General features: G+C 37.8%; 2 protein-coding genes across 13 annotated transcripts; one reads left to right on the forward strand and one right to left on the reverse strand.

Annotated features, from left to right (window-relative positions):
• Positions 1–2: 2 nt before the first annotated feature.
• Positions 3–5,180, reverse strand: LOC113669069 (ADP-ribosyl cyclase/cyclic ADP-ribose hydrolase). 2 transcript variants are annotated; one of them, XM_027185059.2, is made up of 9 exons: positions 4,943–5,178; positions 4,739–4,857; positions 3,139–3,818; positions 2,831–2,919; positions 2,632–2,749; positions 2,257–2,354; positions 1,859–1,951; positions 682–768; positions 3–447 (listed from the first exon to the last, which is right to left on the reverse strand). In XM_027185059.2, the coding sequence occupies exons 2-9, from the start codon at positions 4,797–4,799 to the stop codon at positions 357–359; spliced, it is 1,317 nt and encodes a 438-aa protein (XP_027040860.2). In that variant the 5' UTR covers positions 4,800–4,857; positions 4,943–5,178; the 3' UTR covers positions 3–356. The 2 variants fall into 2 exon arrangements, with proteins under 2 accessions (XP_027040860.2, XP_027040862.2); XM_027185061.2 differs by having other exon boundaries at positions 46–447; positions 4,995–5,180.
• Positions 5,181–8,098: 2,918 nt separating this feature from the next.
• On the forward strand, positions 8,099–24,158 carry LOC113669090 (uncharacterized). Of its 11 annotated transcripts, none has more exons than XM_089205607.1 (27): positions 8,099–8,262; positions 8,711–8,977; positions 10,191–10,400; positions 10,991–11,041; positions 11,199–11,255; positions 11,355–11,390; positions 12,070–12,105; positions 12,198–12,251; positions 12,469–12,519; positions 12,847–14,160; positions 14,711–14,833; positions 15,397–15,525; positions 15,745–15,918; positions 16,411–16,449; positions 16,861–16,896; positions 16,972–17,031; positions 17,509–17,592; positions 18,121–18,246; positions 19,611–19,673; positions 20,043–20,220; positions 20,856–20,926; positions 21,358–21,408; positions 21,582–21,671; positions 22,320–22,376; positions 22,557–22,637; positions 23,115–23,248; positions 23,315–24,158. In XM_089205607.1, the coding sequence occupies exons 1-26, from the start codon at positions 8,199–8,201 to the stop codon at positions 23,219–23,221; spliced, it is 3,609 nt and encodes a 1,202-aa protein (XP_089061733.1). In that variant the 5' UTR covers positions 8,099–8,198; the 3' UTR covers positions 23,222–23,248; positions 23,315–24,158. The 11 variants fall into 11 exon arrangements, with proteins under 11 accessions (XP_089061733.1, XP_089061734.1, XP_089061737.1 ...); XM_089205608.1 differs by having other exon boundaries at positions 23,115–23,236; XM_089205611.1 differs by having other exon boundaries at positions 12,472–12,519.
• Positions 24,159–26,129: the final 1,971 nt, after the last annotated feature.

Raw genomic sequence — 26,129 nt, forward strand, 5'->3', positions numbered from 1 at the left:
CCTTTTCTTTTGTTTATATTTTATTTATATGACAATTGAAACCTCTTCATGTGAGATAAAATACTTTATTTACGCCACACTCCACCTTTCAAGAATGCATATGCAAGTCGTGTGATAAATTTGTTATCATCAATACGGGAAAGTGTAGGGCTTCTGCTTGCACAACACAAAACCTCTAGTCTATGATGACATTTTAAATACAAGTACTTTATTTGATGGTTAAACACATAACACGTGCGGATATTTTACGAGTCGCGCGCTATTTTTTCCAGCCCCGTAGAGGCGAGTAGAAATGCGAGTCAATGAGGCGTGCGTTAAAGACAATAAGACACCAACGAACTTCCCGACTTAAAAATTTATTTCTCCGGCAACACATCTTGGTCATAAACCTTGAAAAGACACAAAGGATCCCCTGGGTTGTCTAAGCACAGAAGATGTCGAATAAAGCTGAAGAGAAAAATCGGAAACGAAAAATTAAAGAAAGAAGGTAATCATATCTCCATAATTTTCTGGTATTGTCATTCTTAGAGAAGCAAAAATTATCTAATTTTGATCTAATCAAATTAAGTGGACCAGTAAAACTGGATGTTTTCGTTGGACTGGCTTAATCTTAAAAATTCACTGAAAAAAAACATGAACGGTGCTGGAGATATTGTATCCTTTTGCAATATTTTTACTTACTATGGATTATCAAAACATGTTGTCTTCAGTCCCCTTGCCTTGGCTCGATTCTGCAACTCTAAAATAGTCAAGCTATCGCACCTTTCCCTGAAAAGGAGATAAATTACAGTCTCAGATTGTTTTAATACGATTCACGTAACACAGACAATCAACGCCCTCTACGCTCAACCCATGCCTCCTCATGCAAAACACGTGTCAGATCGCGCACAAAGCATTATGCACACAACGCCCGCACAATGAATCAGCATAACGTTGAAGCACCCTGAAAGTGCAAGACATTAACATTGAGTGATAAGAATAATCTTTGATAAAAGCACCAGGATCGACACATGATAATAAGAAAATAATTTCACATTATCATTTTAAGTGTACCCTCGTTAGGAATTTATAACACCTTCGCTTGTTTAACAGAAGGGAATTCAGAACAAAATAAGTTTGGAAGACGTTTCTAACGTAACCTACAAAAGAAACATTTCAGATTCGGTTTACGCAAGAGGTAAGTGACTAACACCTTTGAGAGAGAGATTCTTTTCTTTTAATTGCACGATTCAGCTCTACCATTCAGCCACCGAATGGTTAACAAAAAGACTCAAGCCTACCAACACATGATAGAGGTAAAGCTGAAAAGTGTCTCTATTTTTCACGTAAGGAAATATGATTCATGAAACTCATTAGTTATTCGAAGAATTGAAGTTGTTTGTATCCTAGAGTTTGTTTGGATATCGGGAATCAAAATGGAATTTAGATTGAAACTTAAGTTATCAGTGTCGCTTACCCTTGTACCTCAATAAAAGAGTTTGTAGGAATAAGAAAATGAGACACCCGAGCCTGCTGTATTTTTAAGAGCACTCAGTACTTTTTTCGTGATAACTTTGCCTCCTTTTAGTGTAAGAAAAGAGTGGTGTAAAGAGTGACGTAGAACAAATGGAACAAACAAGTCAAAACAATAGAGCCTATGAAAATAATTAAGAAAAAACAAAGGTTCTCCCAGGTTCTTACACTGAGGTAAACCCTTGCTGTGCCACAATGCTGAATTTTTTAGGTAGAGGTAGGGAGAGATAAAAATTTCAAAAGATCAAATAGTGTGGCCTCCAACGCTAACTTGCTTCCCTGATTAAACGCTTGAACTGCAGGCTGGGAACGATCTTTCAGTGCAGCTGAAATTGTATTTACTCACAGAGATTTGTGATGAAGAGTATGGCCCACAAGAATTCTAAACTCTTTGACATCCCGTACTGGAAGACTTGACAGCTGATTCTCTGCTAAATAACTGTGAAAATAATATTACTAGGTATAATTAGTTGTGTGAAGTGGATATCAACTAGTAACTTCCGTTTTACTGACCTTCTCCAATAGCATCCATACTCTATGCTTGACCAAGTTATGTGCAAGGTTTATTTAAATAATGCTTGTATTTGCCAACAGATCCTGATTTGGCACTACTTTGATTTCCCATAGATTCATCGGACACCAGTAAGAACAATTTCCCCGCTCATTTTTTCTTTTTTATTGACTAAAATACAGGCTTTTGTGGCGAATAGTATCTATGGTTAGAAAACAAAGGAGATATCTAACCTGTCGTCCATGAATGAAGGAAATATCTGCCTGTCCACGAGGTGCTGTCTTGTACCATTTAACATGACGTGGACAATGCCTCTTGCTCGTCTCGCCAGCTGTTGGAAGAAAAACAAAAATTTTACCTAGATTTATGCAAGGTACTATTTTAAAAGCCATTTATTTAATTTAAGACCAGTCTGGGTTACTAAATATCAATTTGATAGGGTCAAAATTTGGAAAGCTTTGAGTTTTTCCCTAATTTTTACAAGGGGAGGGAGAGGGAGGGGGGCATCGAGGCATTGGATGATACAAACGAACTCAGTAAAACTACGAGTATCCTTTTAAGAAAAACTGGAAGACCACAATGCTCAAGTGTTTACATAAAATGTTTACCTTTGCGGCGGCCAGACCCCAGAATGCTTTCTGCTTGCTACATTCGTATGGACACTCTTTGTAGTCGATCCCAGGATCCTCTTTGCTGCCACACCATCTCAAGCCGTTCAGCAAGTATCTAGTAGCATCAGGATGAACAAATCGTTCAGAATGTTTAGAGAGAGCTGGATTCAGGAAAACATGTTTTGGTTATTCTTACCCTGCTAATGTATCCTCTAAGGTTGTAAATCTGTCGTACAGTCTGGTGTACGCATGTGTTAGTTCTCTGGTTCCCGACCAAAACATGACCTGCAAAACACACGAATAATAAGCAGGTTTAACAAACGAAAGGATAATGAATCAGTAGGCCTTTTGAGAAACTATGTCTGCGATAACTGTCAACATAATTTCTAATTCATTGGAGAGTGAGTGCACGATGAAATTGGCACCTTCACGTCACTTTCGTGATTTCATTTAATCATAAAATAAAAAGAAAGAAGTTGACTGAAAGCACATTAAGGCACTTACTTTGTCGTTCAGCGGTTTCTCGTCATATAAGTCGAAGAAGAGTGCATAATCCTTGGAAGTAACATCACAGGGCCCTTTAAAGGCAAAACTCTTCGAAAACGTTTCCCATAACTCGTTACAATCCACTTTGGACGGGTTTTCAAGATCTTTTCCCCTATTTTCAATAAAATCCCAGCACCTTCCCAAGAAGATTTCTTTCAGGTGCAGGGTGGTACCTCCGATTGGCTTAAACATCCATTTGTTCCTGTTCCTGTTAATTCTCTGGTCGTAATATTCTTGAATTCTTCCCTCTACAAATTTCGTGTCTTCATCAGCGTTATTCCGAAGTTTCGTTGCTTTTGCTAACCGATTTCTCGATCCTGGATTTTGAGCCATGTTGTAACCTTGAGGTAATAACGGTGGATGATATGTACTGATACTGCCTATAGGGTATCTCCCCCATAAATTGTTGTATCGCTTTGCAAGCCAGTTATTTTGTCTGCTGTAAAACAGCGGCTGATTGAAAGTATTTTGATACGCACGATTTGCGAAAGACAGGGGAATCAGGCGTCTTTTGCTGGTTTGAGCACTCGGCCATTCAGTGCTGGGCTCTTGTGGGAATAGAGGAGCAGTAGTGTTCTGGACTTGTCCACTTTGGGATCTTGCTTTTCTTTTACTGTGTAGTGATATGTGCCTGGCATCTAAAGGCATGGAGTGCATAAATATCATTTCAAACAATTTTAGATCATAATAGCGCCATAACAAGAAGGCTTTTCTAGGTAAAAAGGTTGAGGATTTTTTTTCCTAGGACCTAGAAATAAATGTTTTTCAGCCGTGAGGATTTTGCCTTTTGGTTGTGACAATGCGTGCAAGTTCGAGGAAAAGGTCTTTATCTTTCGTTTGTTTTATTTCTTAAGCTTTCGCTAACTTGTCAAGAAATACGCATTCTACCCATTTCATCTGAAATGGATATAGCTACACTGACACTGACAGGTTAAAAACAACAACAATTGCAAAAATGCTCACGATAGACTTCTCAGATAGTGAGGATATTTGACATGAGTAAATGAAGAGGATTTAATATTATTAGGAATTTAAGTACAGCCGAGCTAACATTATCGTGATTCAAGAAATCCAAGACACAACAGCAACATGAAAATTGATGTCAATAATATTATTCGACCATACAAACGATTTTTGTTATCCTAACCGGGGTCAATACAACCATGACAAAGTCGCGTCAGAATAGGTCACCGATGGCATAATTGAAGAGAAGCAAACAACCCTCCTTTTTCCGTGTTGTTAACCGAGCTTCTTTAGCTCCAATTGCCAATTTGTATGAATAACCGAAAGGGTATTAATTACACTATATATGATATCTACAAAGTGATACTCTCGACGATAAGCAACGAGTTTGTTTTTGAATAAACATTATCACACTGATACCTCCTGCCAGTCAACCGGTAATCAAAGCCTACGGGGGCGGTCTTAAATATCACCAACGAATCGAGTTGTTTCATAAGTTCAAATGCGGATCAGAAGGTCGAATGCCGGGCTTGCTTTTATTGCAATAATTCGGTCAGATAAACACTTCTATAATTGATATCACAAGGTGCCATACCTGTACAGACAAGACACAACTGTAAGAGAAATATGCTGGGAAATGCGCTCCATAAAGTCATGGCTACACTCCAACTGGTGTCCAGAAGACGGAAACGCTTGTTGAAATACGGTGCTTACCTGTTGAGGAAAAGCATTTTTTCACGTATGCGTTATGGCTGTAAAATGAATGGGATAGACTAAAGGTCCGTTATTAGGTACTTACTGAAATCTTTCGTGTTATGATTACGAATAATAACAGGCTTTCATTTCATGACCTTACGGTGCGATGCAAATCACTATAAATTCTCTGCGAGATGTAGATAGACTATGCTGGTCTATAAATTTGTAATAGAGTGTCGTCGATTTTTCTTTACAAGTTAGAGTTGATCGTCAGCCATTGTCGAGAACGAAGTTTTTTCATGGCTTTGTTGTGTGGAGTCACAAATGAACAGGTACCAGCCAAATAAACAGGTTTGGCTATCATCGAGTGTCAGTTGCATGTGGAAAAAATCGTCGTTTGAAACTGAACAAATAAAAAGGAATTCTCTGATCGGTTTTAACTTCGATTCTATAACGTAAAGAAGTTCTGGGGAACAAGAAGAATCATTCGCAATTCAGAGACGACCATGATACGAAGCAAGCTCAGTAGGGTTACATCGTGGCACGCAATATCTTTCTTCGCGTTAAAGAAATAAATGTTTGAATTCAAGAGGAAGTATGACTTTTTTTCGATATGACAACGCTATAAAAAACTCAGTAATGTTGTTGTCTGTTAACAGATTTGTTACTCATATTTTTCAGCCTTTGATGAATCGTCAACGGATTTTGATTGGTCAACAAGGTGAAGATTTAATCAGCGTTTCCCCTCAGATTCCATCACATTCTCAGTTGTTCCTTTTATTTCTGTGTCAAATTTTTCAATATTAATTAATAGACAAGATTGATTAGTGTCTCGATTAGCCAGCGGCAAGTACATAATCTATTTTTCTAAGGCTAAGGAAATCATTTATCTGCAAGTTTGTTTTTCATAATTGTCTTCGGGAATCACTCTCTGACAGCTTGGGGTAGCGATCTCTCATTCTCCACGGACGAGCGTGAACAGCACTCGGTATGAAGAGATAAAGATCTGCTGCAAATACACAACATTTTTTAGAGGTGTACGCATGAGTTGACCATTATTTGGAAGCAGTTATTTGCAAGTCACGTGGTGAGCTCTTGCCGCGAAAAAGAAAAAAATACGAAGAATACGAAAAATACGCCAAATGATGAGATTTTAACGTCGCTATGCCCCTTTCCCCCATCCCGAACAATGTTGAACTTCTGCCCAAAAGGAGGATTAGAGCATCTTCCCAGGAGCATTGCGCATCTGCTTTTATTGTCTGGTCTCTTCATCAAGTGACGGTTAATTTCATGATCGTAATGTCTTATGACCTTGTTCCCAAGTTGAAATCGAGAAAACTCAAAATTGTGTCATGGGTGGAAAGGTAAGGGGGAGGTGGTGAAAAGCAATGCAACCAGAAAGGAAAGCATGAAGGGTCCGTGGCGTTTTGCCACCGATTGTAGATGGAGTTTTTAATATAAAGACTCATGTTTAAGAGCCTAGCTGTAGTTTCAAAAGTAAACAGTGAATAAAAGATTATTTAAAACGCGTTTCATGCCCACTGAATGAACAAGGAGCTCCACTCATTCAGCGTCTCTTCCCGTCAACTATTTTTCATTAAGTTGTTTTAACTTAGCCTTCTTAAATGAAAAAAAAATAGCTGTAATCAAGAGCTGTTTCAATCAATCGATACTAAGTGGAAATAAAGAAGGGAACAAAAACCATTTAATCAAATACAGAACTTTTATAGAGGTAACTGTGCTCGAAATTGTTTATCGCATAAGGGTGAAGCCCGGATCAGCATTAAGCATAAATATTGAGAGCTGATAAGCAATTTTTATTTTGTAAGGACAGGACAGCCCCTTTCTTTTTTATTATCGAATCTTGTTAACAAACACGTTCCTTTATTCACTCTTCATCACAGAATAGTAGCGAGTGGCAAAGCCAATCAGATTGCAGCATTTTTGATAGAGCGCTTTTCGATAAAGTGTAGGAAAACCAAAATCAAAGTAATTACAATGACCAATCAGAAGAAAGGAATAAAACCTTTAGGAGCCAATGAGAACTCAACGTAGAAAGAAACAAACTGCCTAAAGCGCGGGAAAACGCGAGCGACTAAGTCATGGTTGGTTTTAGTATTGCATCTGATTGGTTGAGAGAGTAATACGAATTTCTGGACCAATTGCAGAGCGAATTAAAGCAAAAAAAACAACCCCAGATTACTTTCGACGCTCAATTTTGGAAATTTCTCCGGAACATTAATAGATTTATATACTAGATACCATTAGATGCAGGCCACACTAGATGGCCTTCATTTTTTTTTCCGATGAGTGTCCAGTTATATAAGTGGTACTTACATCGACGGAAAACGCAAAAAAACAAACGAAGTGTAAAACCAAACACAGGCATGAATATCTTTTCAATGTTCGTATACTGTAAGTTCGAAATGAAAAACTCTCTGAAAAGATAAGAAAGGCTATCTTGGAATAATTCTTTGGCAGAGTAGTATGAAGTCCCCCTTGGGGCTGAAATTTTCGTTTACTGTGGAACATTTTACTTTGTACAAAACGAGGGATGCATTCCGAAAAATCGCAGAGACTTATTAGCAAATTTGTTTTCATCGTCACTGGACCTTGCCCTCAAAAGAGCGTAATCCACTTATTACAAAGCTCGACACGAACCGTTATTCATGATTTCATTGGCTTCATGTGTATACTACCATTAATTTTGAGGGCTTTTGACTTAAATAGGGGGCAGCCCCTTAATCTCATCAAAGAGGTACCGTTAGCTTGCGTAGCTGGCGGTTTTGTGGGAGATTTGTGTTGAACAGACCCGCAGAGTGGGCAGACCAATACACCTTTAAGTTTGCAGCATAACCTTAGTAGCACAATCGCAGGAAATCACGTTATTGTTTCGTTTGCTTTAAGAACAAAGACATAGAAATAATAGTAATTAATCATAGAAAGAAAACGGTGACGACACGAATGTGTGACTTAAGCCCGACTTTTTCATCGAACGAGCGTTAACGACGAATTTCGTTGTCAAAAAGAGACCGAACTCTTCAGCCTGTAAGAGTTTAGAAGAGTGCTCTTGATTAAAGACGTTTTCATTCGGTATAACGCAATGAACCTAAGGACTGTCATTGGAAAAAACTGCTTTTTTGGCTCCTCAACCGGTGGCGGTAATTTGAAACATAAAAATCCCTGTTGTAGTGTGACAATTCAGTGAATTACCTCATTGGTGCTCGCTCAAGTGAATCAAAGACATAAGGTCATTAATAAATTTAATTCGATTTTTTTGCGTTTATGGTAGTCAAAATATGACTTCTTGTTTTTGAATTTCATTGCCATTTTCACAGTCTACTGGTAAAAATTTGGGAATGAGGTTATTCGCAATTTTTGCAGCTCTGTTGTCTCTCCAGCTGTGTCTTATCTTGGCCAAAGGTCAGTACGTTGCTTAAACGGAAGCTTCACATTTTTGCTTGAACGATTATGCTTGAAGGCAAAGACTGTTCAGGCTTCACTCAACGGTATCGAAAGCAGATGACTTGTTCTGGTTCAAAGAAAATTTAAGTGTATTCCTTGTTTAAAATTACCCGTATGTTTGTTTAAATCCATTTTAGCCGGTAATGTATTGGAAGTACCAACTGAACTTGCCAACTGTGGTGGACCTAAATTTCTCGCCTGTTTGTCTTTCTATGCTTCACTGGATGCATCAACTTGACATAGAAGCGTTTAGTAACGCTTTGAAAGGGTTTCATTCCATGATCGCCCTATGTTGTATCCCTGCTTAAGATCATTATTACGAAGGGCGCTTTCGTAACTATGTTTTTTCGTCAGGAATGAATCTGTTACTTTTCGTAAAAAACATGTATCATATTTCCACCTGTAGCAGACCTCCGGCTTCCTAAATGTGTCAAGATAGTTTCTATTAATACCCCTCTTGACGATCCAACAAGAGCGGCGGAGAATTATGGTGTGCGAGCTGACAAAAGGAGAGCAATGCTGACTGACAAACCAGGAATCTTTCGGATTCGTGAGGGGCTCACAGATGAGAAGGGAACAGTATCTTTGGAGGCACTGTTTCACCCCAGGTTTTACCTGCGCCACAAAAACTACCACTTCCATTTGGAGAAGGAGGTCAACAATTCAGTGTTCTGTAAGTGAAAATTGCGTTGTTGAACTGTTAATTCGGTATATTTGTAAATGGTAAGGCAAAACAACTGAAAAATAATTTTTACGACTGACATGTTAGCCTGTTTAATGCATTTGTTATCATTCGTGGTCAACATAACCCACCTGGAATGCCGACGAAGCTTTTAAATTGCAAGCACGCTAGTAAACATGTAATGATGAAAGATGTTAAGCGTCTCGTCACAAATGTAGGACAAAGAATAAATGTGGCTCAAATATTTGCATTGGGGCTCGATTCCTAAAGAGGAAGTGCTAGATTATTTTCTTTGTTTCTCGTTCGTGACGAGGCAAATACCAGGTTATTTTACTTCATGTCCGTGCTCAGAAGTTACCAACTTATTGATTTACTCATAAAGACATTTAGTTACGAATCCACGCATTTACAGTACTCTACTTAGAAAAAAATGACGGCTACATCGTCACTTGTTCTGAGGTTGGCGATAGATCAGAGATCAGTTTACCCTAACAACAGTATGACTTGTGATTAACATAACCTTAATGAGGTGTTTATGAAAACTTTATGATCGCAGCTGTTTTTTTTTCGATTTCTAGAATAATGATTAGGTCGAAACAAAATTATTTTTCACATCCTTCTGTCAACCAAGTCAAACAAATCATATTCAACTTGTCATCGTAATACTGTAACTGGGTTCTTTTACAAATTCTGCATTACGTCTTGGGCCGACGTGGGAATCAATAAATATCATTACATCCATTTTGAGATCACTGGTGATCCTTTTAAACTGATTGGTTCTCATTAGTGCGATTTATTCATGAAAGGCATCATTTTTTGCTCTAAATCGCTTCTTTTTCCTGGCAAACGAGGAAGCTTTTAAAAAGATCAATCAAATTGCAGGTAAAAGAAAAAAAGGGTTTTGCAACTTTCTACAAATTAGCTCAATTGAATCAACAAAACATTGTTTTGCGATTTCAAAATGGATGTTATAAAGTAGAGATTGAACTTCGTGTGTTACAATTTTGCGATTTCAAATGAAACCTTGCCACACACTGGTTTGATTTTGAAATCCAAATGATTTTAGACAATATTTCACTCCACCCAGTTCAATTACCATCATATAGCAGGAGAAAGTTATAGTTAGCAGGCGGCCAGAAGTTGCCCAAATAATCCATTCCTTGTACAACGGTGTTGTAACGAAACTACTGATATATTTTCACAGATAAGGATGCAACTTTCTTCATTTTGAAAGTCACAGAACACCCAACCCTTTATGCGTTTGAACTATACAGTCATCCCACGTGGTTCATGCGACATTTGAAACACAAGCCTTACACAATGGTTCTCAGGAAAGTTAATGAGTCGAGTAAAGACGTGTTGGACTCCACTTTCTTTCTTGCCCCTCATCGTTGTTTTCCAAAGCAGGGAAATGGTAATCATCAGTTTGTTTTCCTATTTAGATAATTCTTATATTTGAAATGATCGTCAACAACATTATCCACAAGCCATTACGCAGAGGATGAGGTATTCATTAAGTACAAAAACTAGAGATTTTATGTGTGCTTTACAAAGCGGACACTGTAATTTAATTCATGGACAGAGTTAATTTTTCATCACAGTCGATAAGCAAATATCAGGAATCTTTTCAGCTGTCTTCAAGTCTCCTCGGTCAAAAGTATGTACATATTATTATTTAATTTTCGCCATATACTTAGCAACGGGCTATAGAAACTGCAAAAGAGAATATATTACTTGCAAAATAGAGATGCGTTGGAAAATATTTAGAGTCGTAAGTGATTCAAACTGTTATTTGACATAGATAGAATATTTACCTCATCGGAGTTTCATAATATATTTTTTTTTTAAGATGACCTTCGATCAACGGAAAAATCGCCTTAAGCTTTTTTTTCTTTTAGAATATATGTCCCATCATATAATTTCAATCATTCCTTTCCCTCTTCTCGTGATTATAAAATGAATTATTGTTAGATAGCTGATAAAGGTCATCTTTATGAATTCTAGATAGCAATGCTGAAAAAAAGACGGTTTTAGTTGGAGACGGGACATTCATAGGTAAGTTTTCTTGATCAGTTGTTATTCGCGGTTTGCTTTATTTAGGCTGATTTCTTTGAAATCTTTCTCAGCAAAAGTTTTTGGCATACCAAACTTTGGAATACCCATTTCTACCTGAAATCTATTCATTTCTCCCTTTCTTTCCGACTGTTGTTAGACACCGCGGATGAAGATGCTGATATTGCGACTGCCAAAGCCAACGATTTAAACGCTGGTGAGAATTGAACGTTCCATTGTGAGCAATTCTTCCTTTTTTACAAGGGAATTTTTTTGTTAACTTTATATTTGTCGTCCTTCATGTTGCCACGTGCAGAGGATTTTGAGAAGGCGTATTTATCGAAGGAAAAAGGTAAGGAAAAGCCATAACAGTTGTTTTACGTGTTAATCTTTAACAAGAATTGAGACCACTCACTTTTTCCTGTCTGCGAAACTTTCATCAAATTAATGCGAGTCGTAGTCATTGCAAACAAAGAGGCGTGGTCTTGAGCTACCTTCGAGCATCCGCCATCTCCCCATGTGATGTTACGTTAATCTGCGAGAAATAATAATAAAAAACAACCTCCGATAGAACTTAAACATGGCAATGATAGCTCTGATTTGTTGAGATGATATCAAACAAATCCTTTCTTGCTTTCTTTTCGAGCTCGGCCGAATAATTTAAGGATGTGAAAGCATCAATTTTTTACATGTAACAGAATAGTGAGTCGTTCATACATCGTCAGAACAGGTAAAAATAAACTCAGCTTGGAGTAATGAGGATTGTTTTCCTCGATCCAGTAAAAAAATAAAATAAAATAACAGGTCATTGTCATTGGCTTTAGATAGTCAATTTTTGTTTGCTTCAGACTGAATCAGATGACTGACCAAAAAAAAATCGTTTATTCATTTTGAAATTCAATTATAAATAACTGAGTGGTTTCGTAAAGTAGCTGTCCCATAATATACGGTGATTGTATACTATGTCACTTTTGTCATGTTTATCGAAAAATAAATATTCATGTTTCTAAATCTGATCATTTTTCCTTAAGATGAAAAAGACGACTCGATTGTAATACACACTGAAGGTAATTGTTAAAAGAACTTTGGATGTATTTGGCACTTTGATACTTGCAAGGAGTTTTAGAGTGTTTAAATACCGTTATTATGTAATTCGCAGATGATAAGACGGATGATGGGGATGATAAAAAGCCTATTAAAATACACACAGAAGGTAGATAAATTATGCCCATTCATTCTTTAATGGACTTTTTATTGGATCTTGATTATGCCTATTGTTATAGCTCAGATTTCGAGCTTTTCATGAAATGTTATCAATGATGAATTAAATTCATATCAGAGCTCTTGTTTAACTGCTTCGTCTCCAAATGTCTGGTGGATATACAATCTTCTGGCTTTCACAAATGAGTTACCTTCACGTTTTCTTATAGCAGATTCCTCCGAAGAAAGCCAGGAAGAAATTCTAAAGGAAATCGAGGACGGTACGTTAATTTCTCTCAAAATAATGATAAATAAACACTCACTCAAGAGAGCTCCTCCTTAACAGCTTCGCTCTAAAATTCGTCAAGGCAACCATTACAACTCCAGGATTTATTTGACGGAGCACAAAGCCCTAGGTCTTTTTCCCTCCTCGATGTACCCATGATGCCGCTGTAAATTTTGAAACTTCAGTCGTTTTTAAATTTGTACAAAATTTGAGACTTAGCTCTGGAGCAGAGCAGCCAACTTACCGATAAAGACCGCCGAAACGCAGTCTATAGACCCAATACGGTACACATTTCCATAAATACTTCTCAATTTATTCTCAGCTTTTAGAACTGCCCAGAATACAAACAATTCTACGTACCTCGAGAAAATAGAGAAAGACATCGAGGAAAAAGTGAACACCATCGCGGAGAAAGCTTCCGATTATTTAAATAAGCCGTCAATTCACACTAGAAAGAAAAATAATGGCAAAACAAGTGCTGTTCACGATATTGAGATTCATACCGAGTCAGATAAACCGGAAAACACGAAAAAAATTGACTCTGAAAGCGATGTTGATGAACCAAGTCATGAACAGGACTCAATACACAACTCTTCAGAGGACAATAAAACGGAAAGAACACAAAGGGTAGAAGTCCTGGGCCCTGTGATTGATCTTACGAAGCCTTTGGATCAGAACGATGAAACAGATATTGACAAGGAGATTGTAGTGACAGGACAACCCAAGTTGAACGGAAAACTTACAATAGACACAACATATCAGTATAGCCATCCTCCCAAGCTGAAGAACAGGGAAAAAGAGAGACACAAAGAGAAACTTGCCGGATTTAGTATTGATGACGTTATTACCCCCAAAACCCGTTCAAACAAAACGTCTAAAAAGACTCCATTGCACCTGCATGCTGTGCGGAACAAGGCTTACAAGGATTTAACAGTGGCAAACAAAGCTCTGAACTCGAATATTGAGAAATTAAGGAATGTTCTGGAGGCAATTGAGGATGTTCCAAGCGATAACAAAGCAAGTGAAAAAGGAACTGTTATTGTAAAGAATATGCATCCAAATGCATTTAACAACATTCAACAACATTTAAACAAAAATAAACGTCCAAGTCTGGCGCTTAGTGGAACTCCAGAGGTCCACCAGAACCCTCCTTACTTGCCTCAGACTCCATCGAACTTGAAGGTGCTCAAGTCGCAATCAACTGTACAGACAACTGTAACGGAGTTGCCGCACTCTCCGTTCACAACATCAGCTGCTGACGAAAAAGCGTCTACGCCGATTCAGAACTCGAGAGCAAAGGCTTCTCCCTTGAAGAACAACAGCGGAAACAAAACGCAGTTGGCAACGGTGGAGGGGGAAAATACTATCCCACCAACAAGCACCCCAGGATTACACGTGATCCAAGGCACTAGAGACCTACCCAGTGGTAAAGCTGGTAACAACATGTCTTACGAGGTATTTGATCACCTGGCCAGTGAACTTGTTGATCATGATACCACAGGAAACCCAACTCCTGTCACCGCCGGCAAAGGCACAAGAAACACTGTGACTGACTGGATGAAAAATCGTAAGCCCCACAACGCTTCATTACAGGAGACTTTTAATGAGCTGAATCCCGTGGATTCTGCTAAGATATGTGAGTCTCATAAATTTTATAATGCATATAAGAGTCGTTTGAGCCTCGACGTTTTTATTTTTAATTTCATCCGATGATATGCTATTGTTCAGGAAGGGGAAGTGCAATTTAACTTAATCTCCGTGAATCTCCGGTTTTTTCCATTGGTAATACGTATGTTCCTGATTCTAATTACGTTTTGTACTAGTGGAAATAGCTCATGTGTTTCCAATTTGGATTACTCATCTTAAGCTCATTTCCATAAAAAATCAAGGAAACTACACATAAACAGAAATTTTCTTTCCCTAACACAGTAAATGCCCGATATATTTAATCAGGTGGTTATTAGAGTAACTGCTGTTGTCGCTATTCTCGTTACCTATCTCTCCCCCAACAAGTGAGAAGCAATCGGTAATGATACGCTACTGTCTTCTAATGCTAGTTGATTACATCACCTTTCGATTCCATCCAAGATCGTGCCTAGCGAGAGTTTCTACGTTAGTAGACAGGGATAGTACAACAGCCATGCTTTGATTATGATGGTAAAAACATACCCTTTGTTCATGAACAGTTTACCTTGACACATGCGAGGACAAGTTCCCCAAAGCCTGTGAAGACTGGGCGGCTCAACGATATTGTTTGACTTTCAGCGAGCTGATGAAGAGATATTGTAGAAAGGCCTGCAAACTATGCAGTAAGTTATTATAAGTTATAAGAATCCTTTGTGCCATAAAATGGATACAAGTAGAAGCTCAAAGTGTTCCAGGAACGAAACAGAGGGTGAGCGAAGACATGCGTTATTTTGGTTGGAACGCAATATATTCATCATCCTCATGGGCCAATTTAAGTGAAAGTGGCGCAGTGATGTAAACAAGACACCAATGCGTTTGAAATTTCGCAGATGAGCTAAAATTTTTCTTATGACGGGACTATGTAAAAATTTAGTTAGCCACTGTGACTGTGAAGTGTAGGTCGCAGTTTGATGCTTGACTCTGGTGTTGACTTTGACCAAAGAGAACTGGACAATTTCAAAGAACGCAAACATGTTCTTTGTTAACACATCTGTAAATAACCTACTGTGAATAACCTACTGTGAATAACCTACTGTGAATAACCTACTGTGAATAACCTACTGTGAATAACTTACTGTGAATAACCTCCTGTGAATAACCTACTGTGAATAACCTCCTGTGAATAACCTACTGTGTTTACCTGATAAGGTGAACTTTGAGGAAAAATTCTCGTTGTTATTTTCAGATCACGTGTTAGCAACGGGTTTCACAACATGTGATAAAACATGCGGCGGAGGAATCAGACTGCGCATGATCAAAGTGAACAACCGACAAGTGTTGCAGCGAAGGTCGTGCAATGTGCAAAACTGTCCCGGTAAGGGAGCGGCCATTTTTTTACGTTTGTAGAAAAAACTTTGATCCAGCCCTTTACAGACATAAAAAAAAAATCGTCTACATGCGATAGAAAAATCTGCCGTTTTGTCAGAGCATTGCCTCACAAATTCGTTGAGAGATCAGTGTTAATCATTTCAGGTTTAAATTTATTTCACTTTAAATTATCGATCCCAGGCAACTATTTTTTTTCATCTTACAGTTAATGGAGGTTATACACCTTACTCAGACTGGTCCGAATGTAGCGTGACATGTGGTGAAGGAGTACGTTACAGACACAGGTCATGCACAAGTCCTAAACCTCAATTCGGTGGACGTGACTGTAGTCATCTCGGAGCACCAGTTGACACTATGCCGTGTGTTAAGGGATGTAAAGGTAAGTAGTTCTGTACCAGTCTCTTTCAACTTAGCCATAACAATGTAGTTAAATCAACGCTAACGCAGTTGGATGACGTCAGGGAGGGGATGACACTTGAAAACTCATTTTACATTAACCAAGCCTTTCTGTCCCACATGGCAGAAAGCTTTTGGACGTTTTCTGCAAAAGAATGCGCGAACTGAATGTACCCTTTTGGTTGACCAGTACTCCCCACCCCTCCGACCTTACAGTGTCAAACTGACTTGTCCTTGAAACTTAAGCTCAGCATTAGAGAGTATTTTGTGATAATTTCAAGTTATTAAGAGATTTAATTGAATGTGACTTCATAAACTGATCGGCTCTTGCAATTTCCAGACCACTACTTTGCAAAATAATAAATGCAATATAAATCAGTTAATGACCATATGCATTGAATGAAACTGCAATAGCTCGTATTTTTATATTATTAAAACAAAAGTGTTCATTTCTATATTGTTATACCTTCACTAGGATTTAAGCCAAGCAAATACCATTCATCTCTAAATTCAGGTGCGTTACGTTTCACACACGTCTTCATAAAAAAAATTTATTGAAGCTCAACGAAAACTTAACGTTAGACCAGCTTTCCCTTTTGTTTGTTTGTTATGAAAAAGTACACCTATCACCTTTGAAAACGAGCTGTTAAAAGTTAAGACGAAAGGGGTTTGATGTACTGATCGGCGCTCGTAGTAAATTCATCTCACCCCAATTTACGTAACGAAAGTGTTGCTAATTAAAGGACAATTTGCTCGACCAGAAAACCACCCTATTGATCGTTACTGAAATGCTTTAACGTCAACCTTTTTTGAAATTTCTCATTCAATTGTTAAGATCTGACGTGCACCACTATTCAGTGAAAGACAACAGTAAAATCCTCGCGCGTTATGCTTTCTACTAAAGGAAATCTTTATTCTTTTCTAGGACTCAAGAAAAGCAAACATCATACTGACCGTCTAAGTATGCTCTGATTCTTAAATCTTCTTGTTAATTTTCACAAACGCACTTGACAACATGCATGAACACTGTCAACAGGCCCTGAGGAGTTTCCTGAATACCACGCAGAAGAAGCAAATCCGAAAGCTTCAGACCCTGGTAGGTGATTGGTTTTGACTAAACTTTCCAAGTAATCAGCTGCTTGTAGGCCTAATGGGACCAATTACGAATTTTCGTGCACAACTAACTTCCCTAAATGCAGTGTCTCGCTTGAATGCAGTAACCTTTAAACTTACTCACACTTGAGGTTTATTTAAGAGAAAAACAATCGTACCATATTAAGGCAGGTAATTAAAGAGCGAGTGTAATCACACAATGGCAATATTTTGACATTTTTGGGAACAGAGAGTATGGAAGATTAAGGCAAAAGAAAAAATTGTTCTCCTAGTCTGTTGCTGTTGGAAAATTAGTTATACTCATTGCAAATAGACTTCCTCTATATGTTAGGCAAGGGAACGTCTATGAGTGTCATCAGTTTTTACCATTTCGGTAACAAAAGGCAAACGAACGTTAAGCTATGAGCGCATGTTAATTTAAGAATATGTATACTGTACACTTCGTGCATGCAACACCAAGTGGGCGAAAAAGAGGCCGACTTAGATAGCGAAGAGGACGAAGAGGAAGACTCTGCAAGTACAAACGAAACTTCCAATAACCAAGGTAACAAGCTCTCTCAGATAAACTTTTATCTCGTAAATTTGAAATGCTTGAAGAGATAAGACGACTTATATCATCAATTCATCGTATATAGTCATGGAGTAACAGAAATTTGTAGCGGCTACAGAGGCATACACTGATGAATGAAACAAAAGAAGGCCTTTTTTTAGGAGTCCTCCCCTTGTATAGGCCTTTAGGAAGGTGTTTGTAAATTCCTTAATTTCATGCAATTTTTACTTCTTTCGGCCTTCGTCAAAGGCTGTAGGCCATACATTTGAAGATCCAATGTCAGTAGAATATGATACCTTAAATCAAGTCATGTTTATCTGGGCTTACGATTATCGGAAAAAAGTTATTACGCGACGGGTTGTTATGGAATAATGCAAAGTGATATTTCGCCATGTAAAGGAAACCCTGTCAAGCCTTTTTCTGCTTTTTTTGTCCGAAATTGAAATCATTTTATACTTCAAGCATATTTACTCACTAGTTTTTCAAAGCTTGTGAATTAGTTATGACAATTTTTCATGGCAGATTACGGTCATGAGTTTGAATGGCCCAACAAGCACCACCGTCACAAACCAGTTGTCCTAAAACACGTGCACAAAAACGTCTACAAACACCGAGATGACTATGGTAACAATCATTATCTAAGCGTCGGTAAGTTGTGACACAAATGTTACCTAAATACAATTTCATTGCCGTGCCGGTATTCTACGATTTTCTCTATAGCGGATGCATTTAGTTTGATTTAAAGACAATTTCTTATAGGCACAACCGGACAAAATTAGATTTCTCTGATCCGGTCTTCTTTCTGTCACCAACACTGCACCAATCATTAGCACCGCCATGGTAATCATCTATCTACGGCATCTTTCTGGGAGAAAATCCAAGTTACAAAAGGTTAAAATAGAATAAACGTTCACTGAATCTCTGGTTCTTCCATCTCTGAGAAAGCAACGTTTTTCTCGGTCGAATGTAAACAAACAACATAAGTAGGCGAAAGTGTCTGCGTCAGTTTCTGATGTCAAGGTTAGAGTCTTGTGATGTGATCGGCTAATAAAGGAAAATCACACGCGCCACGCATGAATACAAAATGAAATGCAAAGGGGAAGAGGAAGAGAAAAGTTGTTATTTATAACATAGCTAGTAAATTTGTGTAATCAATTCAATTGCGCGAGCGTGCTTCATTTTCCTACTGTGCACGCTCATGACGTCAGCAAACACATCCCTCGAGAAAAAAAAATAAAACAATTGTTTCATACGTCAGCTGTGCGTTCATCGAGATATGAAGCACTTGGGCAGTTTGGAGAGCACTCAAGAAGCTAGAGGCTACGCCTCGAGCAACTCTTACGCATCTTTCGTGCTCTCCAAACTTCCCGCGTGCTTCATATCTCGATGAACGCACACTGACGTATGAACCAATTGTTAAATGAAGTGCAAAGGGGAAGAGGAAGAGAAAAATTGTTATTTGAAATATAAGACCTAAAAAAAGTTGACGATGACGATAACATAATCGGCACCATGACAATGATAACGACAACGATACCAATTTAATGATTGTCAATGTCGGTGTTCCTGTAGCAAAAATTCATCGCCTTCCTTGTAACAAACAAAATTTCACCTAAAGGGAAGTAAAATAACGATTTCACGGTTATCAGACTTCCTGTTTGTAAAAAATCCATTCACGAAAAAAGAGGCTAAAGTTCAAACTCCGTAGAAAATATGTATTAAACTTGTAAAGGAACATCAGCATTTAGCCAAAACAAAAACTCCGAAACTTTTTAAAATTCCAAACAAAGTGTAACAAACTTGCGCGAACGAAAGCTCAAAACAAAGAAAAAATTACGCGAAAAATGTCCTCGTCAGCTTTGCAATGTCAAGGTCAGAGTTCTTTGACGTGATTGGCTAATTTGTGTATTCACGCGTAGCTCGCGTAAATACGAAGAAAATACAAAGAGGGACGGGAAAAGATAAATTTAAAAACGAAAGAGAATTTGTACTATGTTTCTTCCTTTTTTAAGATGAGGAGCAGAGTCCATATGATCAACTTCAAACTCACGTGGTGCGATACCAAGGCCGCCAAGGTCAGAAGCTTCAGACGCTACCCCTCTCTCTATAAAAGATGTTTTTTAATGCAAACTTGCCCACAGCCATTAGTCTCGTTTGTACCATAATATTATTTATAACGTAATATGGCTGGACGGACTTTAACAGTCAGCTGCAGAACCATCTAGCAGGCCAATACAATGCCTATACAAGGCCAATTTAGTTTGGCCTTGACTTCATAGCCGACGGTACTCTTCGTCATTTAGTGCAATAAGTCAATTGAAGTCCATTCTTAAGATAAACATTACGTACCGATTTTGCAGAGTCAAGAAGACTGATAATTTCAGCTTAGTGACATCTTTTAGACTACTAGAAATACCTCTTACCAACCTTTGATGTTCTTTCAGTGGCAAAAATGCAGTGCGGTCCCTCAAGGCTGCTTAATTTCCAAAAACATCCTTCTAATAGTCCCATGGCGTTTAAAAGATCTAATCCGTACAAGCTCTTTGACGCTGGTGGGATTGTTTATGATAAAGATGGCGTACCCAGTGACACTACCACGAATGTCGTTCAAGCTTTTGACTCGTAAGTTATTTCAACTGATTTAATTATGCGAGTGATTAAACTTGTTCTTCTTAGTTATGGGAAATCGAGCTCTCCCCAACCAGAGGGCATACCAACAGGGATTCCTCCCAAGTGATATTTGTATCTTAGGAATTAGCCCTTACATCTCTTAAAACTATTCAATTTTTGCAATCAAATTAGTTGAGACAAGACATCCATGTATCCACTTAAGATCAAGTATTGACTGGATGAAATTTAGCAGAATGCAGATCATACAACACCCCATTCCCCCACTGTACAATCACGAAAAACAAAATAAAGCATTGCACAGGGGAATTAGCAAATTATTAGGGATAATTCATTCGCTATTCTAGCATATTTATTGTGATTTTAATGATAATGTCTGAAAAATTGTGTCGCCGATTGAAGCATCGTTATTATGGACTAGACATGAATGTGATCAGTTTGTAACTGATGTTTAACAGGGATTTAGGGCATGGAAAAAACATACTGAAAAGGCAATCTTTTGTCAAATAGTTATGGTCGTGAATTGAATAAATTTTTTTTATAGATGACTGGAAATGGAAGGTTTGCTCAAATTTTGTGGATTGTGGAGCACTAGTAAAAAATCTAAAATCGTTTCCTTTCCTTCGTAGACCTTACAAAATAATTCTTCAAAAAGGCAAAAACAACCAAATGAAAGTGTTAGAGCAGTGCATTGAGTCAGGTAGGCCAGATGTTATCTATTTTCAGGCAGCAAAAAGTTAAAAATAACCTTCAGAATTTTTGATAGCATTCTTAGGTTTGGAGACGAACACAAGAGAAAGAACGAAACCAACAAATATACGAATGACTTCAACGTTAAGTAATATCTTGAGTCTCCAGTATAAAACGAGACACCTGATAGGATTCATTTATTTGTTTTTTCATGTGATTTTGTAGTTTCACAGTCTATTCGCAGTTTCCGGGGCTATCCGCCTCAATTTTCATCCGAGAAGCTGTGTGTGCTTGTTCCTCTGTTTTGCCTGAGCTCATTTGTATGAATGTTCAGTTCTGATCGGCTGATATTTTCAAAATGAAAGCTTTCAACTATAACCGAAATTCCCACGATGCATTGTTAATAAGTTCTTGATATAGCACGTTGTTCCTTTTTTACAGATGCCTCTGTGAACCCTGAGGCGGATTTAAAGCTTGGTGAGCAGGGTCTTGGTAAGAAAGGCAATGAATTCCTTTTTGTGCTTCGTGTGATTTCATTGAAGATGTTATAGGAGCCTCACAGAAAATCGCCTTGGCGAATTATGTTTCCTCATCATCTATTATTATTATTATTATTATTATTATTATTATTATTATATACTGAAACAAAATGTATTTCCTAATAGCCATGGCAAGTGAACAGCGGTCACTCCCGACAACTTCCGCTTCAACACCAGCAGCGAATAGTCTGGCATCCAATCGCTTCGCAGAGAATGGTTAGTGGGACAGTCAACACAAGATTAGACTCCTTCCAAAATATATTGAGCAATCAAGTCACATGATACCTTAAAACGAGCATTGCTTGACGTTTTGCTAACCTTTCCATTACGATCAAATAGTGTGGGGTAGAGGGAGGGTGACTCTCTTAGACGCACGTGATCATCACAAAGGAGTGGATTACAGAATCGATCCAGAATAATCAGAAACTCACGCCACTTTCTCAATTAATCAGGTTCCATATTATAACTAACCGCGACTTAGTCACTCGCGTTTTCACATACTCCAGGCAGCTTGCTTGTTTTTCCTGTAAGTTCTCGGCTCCTTTGTGCTGAGTAAGGTGCCGTTGAAAACGCAATGGAAAACTGGTAAATGACCAGCAGAGAGAGACAACGTGATTGATTATACGAATATTGGTTTGAATTTTGCCTCTAATTGGTCAAGAAGAGAGCATAAGTTTTCTAAACCAATTCAATGAGGTAAAATTGATGCTATGTGGATTACATCCGACACTAACAGTATTGTTGCAAGAACAACCATTCTCTAAAAGTTTCTGCTGCAGCTAATTTTCCACACTCATCACGACGCACAATTGTTTGGCGTATTCTATAATTTGTTTGTTTGTTTTTTTGTAAATCAAATTCAAGGTCTATATGAGTACAAGTACCAAGACATAGGAGAAGGTGTCGATGATAACAAAATAGGTGAGCTAAATCACAAAAATATTGTCTTGCAATAAACTTTTTTTAAACAAGTTCACTGTTTATCCCTTAAGAAATTTCGTGAATAATTTGCTTTTTATGAGGGACTGACTTAGTTGCAATCCTATTTTTAATCTACTTTATCATGAACTATTACACATTACTCTGTTAACGATTAATTAGATAGTGACGTCAGTGATCAGCTGACCAGGGCAATCAAGAACGAGGAAGCAGAAATCAGTCAGAAATCTTTAAGGAGTCAAGGTACTAATTTGGAGCTAATTGCAATTTAACATATATATGCGCATGCATTTATACAGTACTGTGTCCGACCACGTTCTAACGAATAACCAATAAGATGGCGTCTTGAAGGAGATTGATTCCCCTTAATAGGCAATATTCTAAAGGAAAGCTCTCTGAAGTTATTTTTCCATCACCCCCGATTTCAGTCAACCCAGAAATATTCAGAGATAAACAATTTATTGTTGCAAATGACGGGCTCACTTTAAACTTTTCCAATAATAACAATACAACAATATAACAACGTTTTGAGATACTAACAAAACTGAAGATAGGATTATTAGCTTTCTTGACTTTTTGGTCAAGTTACAAAGCCATGTATCCTCTTGACTCAACAGGCACATGATTCATGATTTCCTTGAACCGGGAAATAAGGCGAGAACCTCGTGTCGTACAGTTTACTATTTGAGTCCCTGCTGTATTAAGCTATTTATTTTACAGATCCTAAGCCCACCCTTAAAGAGGAACTGTTTGCTGAGAAAGAGGAAGCCTGGAGAGAGAAGAAATACGAAGATTCCCTTGCCAGACGGGCTAAGGTGATGTCTTAATGAGAACATAACGTGGTAAGAAACGTGGTAAGAAACTTTCCAGTGTGATTTGATGTGCACTCGCGTGGTGTTAATTGTATGTATTATTTTCAGGAGGTTAATTGAGATCACAGCAGGGATCCTCAGCTTACACGTTTGACGAAGATTTCCTGCAGCATAGACGGTTGGAGCTCTACTGACCCTCATTTATGGAGTCAACCTGTGCAATTTTAAATACTAGAGAAGAACTTCTAAAAGCAGAAAAATTACACGCTCATTTAAGTTAAATTTAATAATTTGATTTCTCCTGAATGATTCTTAACGCGTTGAGTAGATAACATAATCATATTTCCTGATTGTTTCTTTAAAATGGCGGGAGGCATGTCACCCGAAAGAAACAATTCAAATGTTTCTGCAGTCGCCATAATATTAGATAGGACTTTGCATGGACGACTGAAATTAGTCAGTTGATGAGTGGGAACCGCTAACATGCACTGATAAATGAGAAAAAACAGTACCCACCCTTTGTAAATTCAATTTAAGTGGAAATAGGTCTCAAAACACTTTCGATTCAACTTTCACGCATAGTGTCCAGACTCATAGAAAAAAAAATAAAAAGCATAGTCTCCTACCTAATGTGAAATAAGAATATGAAGAGAAAAACAAATACAATTTATTTACGAAAGTGTCTCTACTCATACAAAATACTAAAAATAATTGTAAAATGAAAAATTTGCTTAGAGGGAAATAAGAGAATTTACTGAAGGATTGATAACTAGTTTATAATAAGTAAACTATTCATATGACGGATAACAAGATATAGTTAATTTTCCGGAACACCCAAGCAGTATTGTCTACGTAGGTGTACCATGGTTTCTAGATAAATGCACTCATTAACATTGTTCATCAGTAAAATTATTTTCAAGTGCAAGGATTTAATAAAATTTTCATTTGTTCATCTCTTCATCGTACCTGTTTGATCAGGAAGTGGGGCAAGTCTTTCATAGAGACATTCAAGTTGAGTTTGCTCTTATCCATTACCAACTGCCTTTTAAGTCACATCCTAATATTCAGTTCACTAGCTGGGGAACCGCTTTTGGCGTAGTGGGTGTTGGAGAGGATGGGAGTGAAGGTAAAACAACAATGCTATAATTTGGTTTTATGAAACAAAATTCCTGGTTTCAATTTGGACTAGACAGCTACAGCACAACTGTATACAATTCAATGGTTCGGCCTTTTTTATCGCCTTCTGAACATGAAAATTGCCCTGAGAACAAAGTACGGAAAAAAAGGCCCTAACGAGTAAAGAGGAACCAAGCAAATCTTTGAAGTTGTTATCAAACCCACGAGCTTCATCTAATATTCCCTCGGACTTGGAACCAGTGATGTCCTTCTCTTTTGTGTTTTTAGGTAATTTGCTTTGTTTGGGGGATTTAAGGGCTCCCCGTTTCACCGTAAGGGGTCACCTCAGGTGCAGCTCTGTGCCGCTTTACCGACGATCCACTCCTTGCCATGTTCCTAAAGGAAACGTGCATTCTTGTAGCGTATGGCGTGTTCCAGCCTTCAGAACACATTCAATCCTTACTGTTGATGGGGAAGGAAAGTTTGTTTCGTGTTGCGTGACGAGACCAAAATTAATAACGGCTGCTGAAGATGCTCTGTCGCTAACCAAAGACTTTTTTGGTTGTTAAAATAAACAAGCAAAAAATAAAACGGAGACAAAACAAAAAAATTGGAAACAATCTCCAAAACTTTTTCCCGTTGAAAATAGCATGCGTGTACAAACCTGCTAAAGCTCATTTTATATTATATTTGATAAAAAAGGAAATTTTAGAACCATAGCCACAAATAATATTTCAGTAGCACTGGATGATTTCGAGAGAACGAGAAAGTTTGACTAACGAGCTAGTAAGTAAGTCCACCTGGTTGCCGTGTGACCTTTAATATATGAGCTAGTAAGTGTTTAGAGGAACTATTGTGCTTTAGAAAACTGGCGAGAAATTTGGTGGTTGCCAATTGGAAGTTGTTAAACAGTGATAAGTAGATCTCAGAAACAAATTTTGAAATGCCGACCTCTTAGTTGGAACAAATTTCCTCCGACGAGGTGCTCTCCTTCTAGACATAAGCTTTCGTTTGCCCATGAAGAAACTGAGCGGAAATTCCTGTTAAGAGGGTATATCAAAATTACTGAAAATGTGAAGGAAGAGTGATGAAACCCTTCCTGATATTTCTCACCATGTCAGGAGATTGCTCTACCTTCCTAGAAAGATTTCCCAGGCTCTCACATTTTGAACCAATCTCTTGTCTTCATGCTTTTAACACTGTTAAAAACATATATGTTTGCTTATTTGTCGATAAATGACTTAACCTTTGTAAACAAACGTTGTTTCATCTCGCTGGTGGTAATCTTAAACCATTCTCTTCGATTTCTTTTGGTTTTATTACAGGTTTCTTTTTTTCACTCATTAAGTATCAGAATTGTGATTTCCCTTACTCTTGACGTTATGATCGGCTGGGTTCAGTGGTAAAAGTTCACTATGGTTCGTTTAAACAGCAATTCTTTTGTATGGCTTATTGCACTGGTGATTCCACTTTATGGTGCCGACCTAGGTAAGTGCTAGTAATTCTTAACATAAACATAATGTAGCCTTGAACTTTTTCACAGTTTTCCGTAAAAAAAGGCTCTAGAAGGTTGTTTCAATGAATCGCAATAACATGTAGGTCTGATATTTCGGCTTTCCAAACTTGCAACTTTGCTTTGATAGATTAAGTGCAAGATTAAGAGCTAAAATCTAAATATAGCTCCTGCAGTATCGTTAAACTAGTCTGTAGTTTTGAAATATCAAGGAGGGGATGTCATAGCAACTTTTTTCCAGGTAATAAAACATTTAGGTATTCATTACTCTTATCTAAGAAAAGAATAAAAGTT

Source organism: Pocillopora damicornis, chromosome 4 (assembly GCF_964200805.1).
Source record: "Pocillopora damicornis chromosome 4, jaPocDami1.2, whole genome shotgun sequence".
Lineage (NCBI taxonomy): Eukaryota > Metazoa > Cnidaria > Anthozoa > Scleractinia > Pocilloporidae > Pocillopora > Pocillopora damicornis.